This window comes from Camponotus floridanus, unplaced genomic scaffold, assembly GCF_003227725.1.
Source record: "Camponotus floridanus strain SB8 unplaced genomic scaffold, Cflo_v7.5 scaffold145, whole genome shotgun sequence".
NCBI lineage: Eukaryota > Metazoa > Arthropoda > Insecta > Hymenoptera > Formicidae > Camponotus > Camponotus floridanus.
The window spans coordinates 203,160-211,621 of record NW_020229265.1 but is presented as its reverse complement, the minus strand read 5'-3'; the positions used below and the strand labels follow the sequence as shown (position 1 = coordinate 211,621).

The following is an 8,462-nucleotide window of genomic DNA, read 5'->3' as shown; positions in this document are numbered from 1 at the left end:
TGTTAAACGATAAATTTTTTCGATCTAACCTAACCTAACCTCTCAGTGCTTTGGATGTCGAATGTAAACACAAGCGTATGCTGCCTGGATTTTATCATGCTTTCAAAAATAATATTTAATTATTTCATTAGTGTATTACATTTTATTACGTAGTATATTAATCGTATTAAATGTGCGACGTACAGTTTTACACATTTTAATGAGAAGCATATAATATAATTGGTTAGGTTAGATTAAATTAAAACAAGCTGCTGTGATTCATTTAACGTAATAGGATTAATTTGACGAATGTGCAACTATTGAAGTTACATGATATTTGTGGACACATTTTTAAAGTAATCATGAGTGTCTTATCTCATCTTGATTATATGAAATTAAAATATAAAATATTTATGTATTCCACATTAACGTTATTCATTACAAGTACTATATTACTTTTCTTATATCTCAATCATATTTCATCGATGAAGCTTTTCATATATCGCAGACAATATGATACTGTGTGTGGAATTTTACACAGGTAATACATGGCACAAAAATAATTTGTTCTTAAGTATTGTGCGCATTTCTCAAAAATAAATCAAATTAAATTATTTTAAGTAGGATCCAAAAATCACTACATTGCCAGGATTATATCTTATTATAACTGTGATATTATCACCTTTTAATATGTGCAGTATTATTACATACATAAAATATATAAATTTATTTGAAACTTACAGAAATCTTTATCTTATTTATAATATTTATGATATAAAAGAAAATTGCAACTCTAATGAAACAGAGCGGTGGAATAATTGGTTGATTCTTATGCTGGTCTACAATATTTATCCTTTTTTCATCATTAGATTTTTGGTGCTTTTTTTATTATACAGATGTTATCTGTAAATATAGTACTTGTAATGTTGCTTCTGTATCACTGTAAGCACACAAAAATGATAGCATTTGTAATTATGTTGTACTTATATATCATAAGAAAGAGAAAATAAAATTAAAGTTGAATACTGAATGTGCTCTAAAGTAAATCTCATCTAAATAAATAAATGCATAAATGTGCGCCTTACATTCCTCATGAAAAAAATACATAATATTAATTTTTATGTATTATTATTTTTAGATTTTTATTCTTTTAAATTCTCTAGATGCACTTTTCATTTCTCTCCTCTCTTTCTTTCCAACTACTAAATATAGATCTATCATTTTTAATATAGATCTGTCATTTTTAGTGTACATTATTGTAGTAAGTGGAATAAAGAGCAAATCTTTTGGCACATTTAAAATGTACAGGAAAGTTTTATCTGATGCGTTTTTTTCAATAGAAATATCTGAAAAAAAATGCATACGTCTTTTTTAATCTTAGTCTTTCTAAATAAAAATTAGAATAATAAATTTGCAAAATAATTTGCTTTAATATATTTTTATTGCAAACATATGAAGCAAAGTGCTCAAGGTGCATCACTATGAAAACATCGATAGAATAAAAAATAGATCGCATACAAAAAAATTAAAATATTTACATTACATATTTGATATTTCTGCAAATACTTCCATTATTTTGAGATTGATTTGTTTCATGATATATTGCAATAATTAAAGTATGATTTCTGATATAATCTGCCATGAGACTGCAGAGAAAGAAAAAAATTCTTTATTTTGTTCAATATTTTTAATAATATAATAATTAAATTAAAGTTCTATGAAAATATGTTCGAAATACTAAATAAAAAAGATTGTTTCTTATGTACAACCTTATACAGTTTAAGTAAACAAAAAATGTTAATAATATACATATATAAATTGATAATTAAATAAAACAATTAATTAATTAATCGACACAATCCACGTTTTTTTTTAGCTTTATGTCTAACATATATATATGTATATATATTTTTATAAATAAAAAATGTTTCTTTCTAATATAAATTAAATAAAAAGTATAATATGTCTTTAAATACTTTATATACATACCTATTGCAATAAACCAATAAAGAATGCTTTTACATTCCTCCTTGTACTTTGGCATACATATCCTTTATGCCAATTATCTCGCAACACGCTTTTATCGCATGATGACAAACAAGCCCATTATCCTTCATGAATTTTCTTTACGAATATTTTTATATTCTCAAACTGTGTAAAGAAATCATGTAACACTGAAAAATACAAAGTGATATTAAAAGAGAAGAAATAAATTTTATATTATATAGTATTGACAATTATTTTCTTACTAGTGTATTCCTTATATGTAGGAATATACATTAGTCTTTGACCAGCCCTATTTTTAACCGTCTTTAGGGATGCTTTGGCTTTTGATAACGCAAATCCAGCTAATCCATTTCCATTCCCAGTTACTATAAATGAACTGATTCTAGTCTTACGTGCTAAATTACCAGTCATACAAGTTATCATTTTGTTTTCCAAAATCCAGGTTTCAAAACTTTCAAATGTATCTGCAGAAAACAAAGATATTAATTATATAAAATTCTAATATTTAGAACCGAAACATAAAAAAAAAATTGAAAATAGACATCGTATCACATGATTTTTGTATGTGTGTGATTTAACCATTATAATCCAATAATATCATAAATATTAACCTTTTCCAATAAGATCTGATTCAATGCTTCTGCCATCCATTGTAACACTCATCCAACCACATTCCAATGGCGATAATTTTATTTGCATTGGTCTGGTCTGACTTTGTGGTAATTCCATAAGTTTTTGCTTTCTTTCAAGATTTACAAGTAGTTTTTACTGTTGAATTAATTCTTTTCCTCTAAACACAGGAGTGTTTAGACCAGGAAATTGTATCAGAATTTTTCCCATGCCAATAATTTGCTCCTTATTTAGGAGCTCTCTCTTTTCACTACTCTTCTTGCTCTGCGTCTTCCTGCATTACTGATACTTGTCACACCCTTTCATAATTCATCTTCAGGTCCTATAGAACAAAAGCACAGTGAAATACAAATTATTTTCTACTGTAAATATAAACTATTATCAAAATGCTATATCCATAAAAGTTCTACTTACTATTCGCAAAAAATATAGTTTCTCACATTATTTAATAAAGTGACTATTTTTAATAAATGTGAATGACTGATAAGCAATAAATTAAACAATATTAAACAATAATATACCTGAAAAAAATTTCTTAATTTTATTAGAGTTAAATTGATAAATTAATTTTAAATACACATTATATGTTAATTACATATAATGATTTAGAGACAATGATATATTTCATTTGCGTTACCATTGTTTACAGATTGAACATTTTTTATCAAATTATTTACAACTCTAAATATGTAGCATATGACAAGCCATTTTTAAAATCTATAAAACAAACAACAAAGTTGTTCATAGTTTTCACTCTTTTTTGTCATAGTTTGCTTTTAGGCGATCTTAAAGTCACTAGATTAACAAAGTACCGCAATTTTGATCTCAATAAGATAAGATGGAGCACAAATGGCGTCCGATAGTGCAGATAGTGCACACTTTGTGTAGCTATCTATACTAAGTGCAATTTTTCTAACCTTGATCCTGGTTTGTCCTGTGTCCTGTTGTGTGTGAGGTGAGAAAACTCCTTCTGTTGCGCAGAAAAAGAAGAAAGTATCAAAAATGCCAGGTTGTTGCGTGGAGAAATGCAACAATCGAAGCCTATATCTATACTAATTTTAGTCGGATAGTTTACTAGACGTCATTGACCAATCATAGCCATTCTTCTGAATGTAATCATACATTCTTCAAAAGAATGGCTGTGATTGGTTAATGACGTATAGTAAACTACCCCGGGTCGGGTTAAACCCGACCATTCGAAAACGCCATAAATAACGACGAACAATGTCAAATTTGACAACTAAACATATGAATATTTAAATTCCTTCCATTTTTTTCCGTCTCATTTTATAAAGAATGTATATCCATTTATATGATTATCATTATCGTCGTTTCTTGTGTGTCGTAACTGTGATAATAGTCAATAACTCCGGAATAATTTCTTAACGATGCATCGACATAACCTCATCGACAATTGTCAAACTAGCATAAAGGGAGCAAAAATTTACGAAAAAATTCGTACGTCTCGTAAATAGAGTCGATTGTTCGAAAAGTCTCATTCTTCGATGTTCATATGGATGTGCAAACGGATATCAATTCATTGCGGCCACAAATGGCATTACGAAATGTGAATTCCGGCAACATATTCACTACATCTACTTTAACATCATTCGCAGGTATATATAATCGTATAAGTACATTATAAATGCATGTACATTTTATAATAAATTATGTCATGTCTTATCTATATTTATATATAAATTAAATTAAATTAATTTCTTTTTCCAGAAATGTGGTATCAAATATTTCTATGGGCCCTATTCTCTTCAATATTTGTACACACAATTGCTGGCGCGATTTGTTTTGCTACTCTGCGACAGCACAAATACGGCAAGTATGTAAGTTTTAAATGTGTTATTCACATATGTCAGTAAACAGTTAATTCATAATCCATTATGTACTCACAGATTTTTTCCGCTGCTTATCATAATAATGGGTGTATTGTTACCATTGACATCGGGTGTTATTAGTTCAGCAGCAGTTGCCTTTGTGTACAGAGCATCTGGTTATCAAATGCCTCCTTTATATGCATTATTTTGGGGTATCGGACAGACTGTGGTACCAGTGTGTGTCGGATTTACGAGAATCTTAGCGACTTTGTAACCCAATGTTACAAAAACTGCATTTGTGATATTTATCTGTATATACAAGAATGACGATCAAGTGTCTTCTAAATTATATATACACAAAATTATGTACATATATAGGTAAGTTCATTAGTGTATATCTAGTTACATTCCCATCTATTATTGAACTGACTGTAAAAAATAATAAAAAATGAAGTTTTATTGAAAGGTAAATATTAGGATTTTGTAAAATACAAATGCATACATATGCAACATATACACATGCATATATATACAAATACACACACATTTATCAAACATCATAGTGAAAGCATCACAATATTAGGTTTCATGGATTTTTTTGTATAAAGATTAACCTTTTCAAAAATTGTGTTAACATATTTTCTTTATATTTTATCATAAAATACAATAGTAATTATGTTAAATATCAATATAATGCGAGTAAATCTAAATTATTTTACAAATTATTTTATTTATACAATCAGTTATATTATCCCTTTCAAGACTTGTCTGTTTTCACATGTTGCTTGAAATTGTTGGCGATATTTTTTATATCCATTAATCCTTCTTCCAAAGCTCTGGAGACTTCCATCTTTACATTTTCATCAGAGGCACTTAGTAGATTAAGTACCAAGTCTGTGGAAAATAAAAACAATATTTTTTAATTTCATTATAAAAAAATTTTTTTTTAAATTATTTTATAGATTATTGTATTGATTACCATGATATTTAGAAAGAATCGATATTGTATCAGGTTCTAATTGTTTTTGGAGGAATGCGAGAACAGTTGTTACATGTCTACCAGACATATGTAAGGCATTTTGTGTGACAGCAGTGAAAAGCACGCTAGTAACTAAATGCAATGCTAATGCGGGATCTTGCGTGGCGTTTAATTCTTCCAACAGAGCTTCTCTATGAGCATGCACCTGTGGTCGCTCTTTTTTCTTATCATATTTTTTCAGGACCAAACAGCAAGCTGCCATTGCTCCATCAACGGTATTCAAAAAATCTTCCACAGAATCTCCCATTATTGTTTTGTGGACAGCAGTTAATGATTCTTTAACATCTGCAGGTAGTTCGAGCAATAATCTTTGCCTTATCTCTGTTGTAAGATTCTCTGCCACTTGTAGCATATTCTGTTGAGCAGCCAATTTAAATATACTCGTTACAAAATCGAGACCTAGCGACTTGAGTAAATATTTAGTCAGTGAGATTTGATCTGCTTTGTCTAAATGTTTAATACCCTTGTCGAATATTCGAATATTTGTTATTAGAACATTTAAGCGCTCACTGATCTCACTTAGATTCGTGGTCTTGTTGGATTGCGCTAATTGTTCTGCCAACGATAATGCGGATTTATTTAATTTCGGTTGCAGATAATACGTTAATTCGTTCGCCAATTCTTCAATTACAGATATATTCTCATCTTCCATAATTTTCGCTTTTACTTCTTCAAAAGATATTAACGTAATCTCGCCCTTTCCGACTGATGTCTGCCTCGTTTCATCTTCATCGGACTCATTTTCTTGTGCCTTTCCTTGAAGATACTTCTTCTTTGTAGACTTTGTCTTGGTTTCCCTACCTTGGCTACCGCCACCTGCTTTACCAACAACTGCCTTTTTTCTTCGTTCTTCCTTTTTACTCGTTTTATTTTCAATTATAAGATCTGCAGATTTTGATTTCAATTTATTTTCAGCAATAGACTGAATCCATTTTCCATTAGCTACTACTTCTCGAGCCTTTTGTTCTGCTACTATTTCAAGGGATTTAGTTAAAGTCTGTAAGAAGGCATCAGAAATTGCAACTGTTTTAGCAAATATATGGACATTGGCTTTTGTTTTCTTTGTAGCTAATTTTAGGAGAATTTCCGCATCCTCGTCACTGAATACAGATGGTAAAAGGGGATAAAGATCAACGAAAGATCCAGTCGCAATGATTTCTTCGATATTAGCGTCAACTTGATCCATTACCACTGTTCCGACAGCTACTGATTTTAAATAGATCATGTTCTCACTTGAAAAATGACGTTTTACAAAACCTGATGGGTCCGATATCCCGAGTCTTATAAGCGCATCATATTCTGAAAAATAAAAGTACATTAGATTGAGTGAAAAATAAAAGTACATTAGATTGAGTGATATTTAAGAATTTCCTAAAAATTATTCTAAATTATATATTTTACCTAAATATCCATTTTGCTTATAAAAGTTTTCAACCCACTCATTCTGACTTTTAGAATATATAGTAGGTATGTAAATGCTATTTCCACTCTGTTTTCCAGTTACAACTCCAGGCACCTGTTTTACTTCTTGTAGACCATCCAGAATTGCTATAAATAGAATATCAAACATAATATTTAGCAAACAACAGAAAAACTTGTGTAAAAAAGTTATTATCTTTTTATAATGTTAATATATTTTTAATACATTTTCGTACTTACAAAAAAATATCCTTTCTGGAACTCCACATTGACCCAATATTGCAGATAGTGGTGTAGGTTTCGTGACAGCAGACAAAGCACCTCTAATTTTTGCCCTATTTTTAGCGATAAAGCTTTCGGTATAAAAGACCTTAGGGTCTTGGTAATCTTGCGTGGCATGAATTATCTTTCCCAATTCTTTTTCAATAACTGATTGTAGAAATTCGGCTGGTAAATTATAAGTAAGTGTCAATTCAGCCACATTGATACAACCATGTTGTACAAGTTTATCATTTATCTCTTCTGCAATTTTATTTATATAACTTCTATCGATGAGTTGTCCCAATATTACTTTTAGTCCTTTATTGTGTTTCTCAATTTCTGTTACTACTTTAGTTACTTGTGATAAATTAACATTAAGAATTTGCGCTAAGTCGACTAAACTAATTTTTCCACCATGAATATACAATTCATCTTTGATTTCTTTCCCAAGATGCTGGGGAGTTACATATTCTTTGCCATCATTAGTAAATATAATATCCAAAAGCTTGTTTTCTACCAATGTTGTTATAATCTCTATACAATTCCGTTCAGAAAGTCTGTAACATAAATTTAATTATATTAGATTGCTATAAAAGATGACAAATATTAATAAGTAATACATTTATTTAAAAAATGGTACATTTTTTCTAGTATTGCAGCAAATTGATATAAAAACATAAATTTTATTTTTATTCTCATTAATATAAATTATAATAAAACTAATCTTTTTTAAAATTCTATATTCAATAAAAATAAATTTGTCAATATATTATTATCATGTTCCATATGTTTAAACTTGCTTAAAGAACTGTCATGAACTATTACAATACAAATACTGTATGCAAGATATGAATTGAATAATAAAAACATCTGACATTTTAATATGCTTTATTTGCACACTTTACTATTTATAATCACTTTACAATTATCAGAAATTAATACGAAAATGAAATTTTTAGATTGATCCAGATTGTGGAGAGTAATGATGTCTCATACTTTTGTAAAGTCGAACTGAGCTGCGCTTTCTGGAAATCGGCGGCCAGCCTCTTGACTTCTTCCCAATCTACGCTGGACATCTTTCTTTTTATATAAACATTTAACTTGTCACTTTAAAGCCGAAGAAACGTACAACTGATACACTCTAGCAATTGCAGTTATCAAATATAACCTCACGTCACGTACAAAGTCTTATTGTTGGATTATCAACATGCATATTTGAAAGAATAGTGAACTGTCATGTTCACTGAAGATAAAATGGGTCGTTGAATTAATGAGTCATTTTATGAATTATTAATTCA

General features: G+C 29.1%; 3 protein-coding genes across 6 annotated transcripts; 1 reads left to right on the top strand and 2 right to left on the bottom strand.

Moving 5' to 3' along the window:
* Positions 1 to 2,020: 2,020 nt before the first annotated feature.
* Positions 2,021 to 3,275, bottom strand: LOC105251756 (28S ribosomal protein S5, mitochondrial-like). 3 transcript variants are annotated; one of them, XM_025406480.1, is made up of 5 exons: positions 3,254 to 3,275; positions 2,756 to 2,938; positions 2,598 to 2,725; positions 2,229 to 2,450; positions 2,021 to 2,153 (listed from the first exon to the last, which is right to left on the bottom strand). In XM_025406480.1, exons 2-5 carry the CDS (start codon positions 2,824 to 2,826, stop codon positions 2,086 to 2,088), a joined length of 489 nt encoding a protein of 162 aa, XP_025262265.1. In that variant the 5' UTR covers positions 2,827 to 2,938; positions 3,254 to 3,275; the 3' UTR covers positions 2,021 to 2,085. The 3 variants fall into 3 exon arrangements, with proteins under 3 accessions (XP_025262265.1, XP_025262264.1, XP_025262263.1); XM_025406479.1 differs by lacking the exon at positions 3,254 to 3,275 and adding an exon at positions 3,138 to 3,149; XM_025406478.1 differs by lacking the exon at positions 3,254 to 3,275 and adding an exon at positions 3,031 to 3,066.
* A 494-nt stretch (positions 3,276 to 3,769) lies between these two features.
* On the top strand, positions 3,770 to 8,332 carry LOC105253752 (transmembrane protein 170A). 2 transcript variants are annotated; one of them, XR_889398.3, is made up of 4 exons: positions 3,770 to 4,232; positions 4,345 to 4,450; positions 4,524 to 4,823; positions 8,124 to 8,332. XR_889398.3 is itself a non-coding variant. In XM_011262002.3 (3 exons), the coding sequence occupies exons 1-3, from the start codon at positions 4,130 to 4,132 to the stop codon at positions 4,717 to 4,719; spliced, it is 405 nt and encodes a 134-aa protein (XP_011260304.1). In that variant the 5' UTR covers positions 3,770 to 4,129; the 3' UTR covers positions 4,720 to 5,025. The 2 variants fall into 2 exon arrangements, 1 of the variants encoding a protein (XP_011260304.1); XM_011262002.3 differs by lacking the exon at positions 8,124 to 8,332 and having other exon boundaries at positions 4,524 to 5,025.
* On the bottom strand, positions 5,147 to 8,343 carry LOC105253753 (E3 UFM1-protein ligase 1 homolog). Its single transcript, XM_011262003.3, has 5 exons — positions 8,161 to 8,343; positions 7,144 to 7,721; positions 6,886 to 7,032; positions 5,425 to 6,783; positions 5,147 to 5,339 (listed from the first exon to the last, which is right to left on the bottom strand). The coding sequence occupies exons 1-5, from the start codon at positions 8,238 to 8,240 to the stop codon at positions 5,203 to 5,205; spliced, it is 2,301 nt and encodes a 766-aa protein (XP_011260305.2). The 5' UTR covers positions 8,241 to 8,343; the 3' UTR covers positions 5,147 to 5,202.
* Between the last annotated feature and the right edge of the window lie 119 nt (positions 8,344 to 8,462).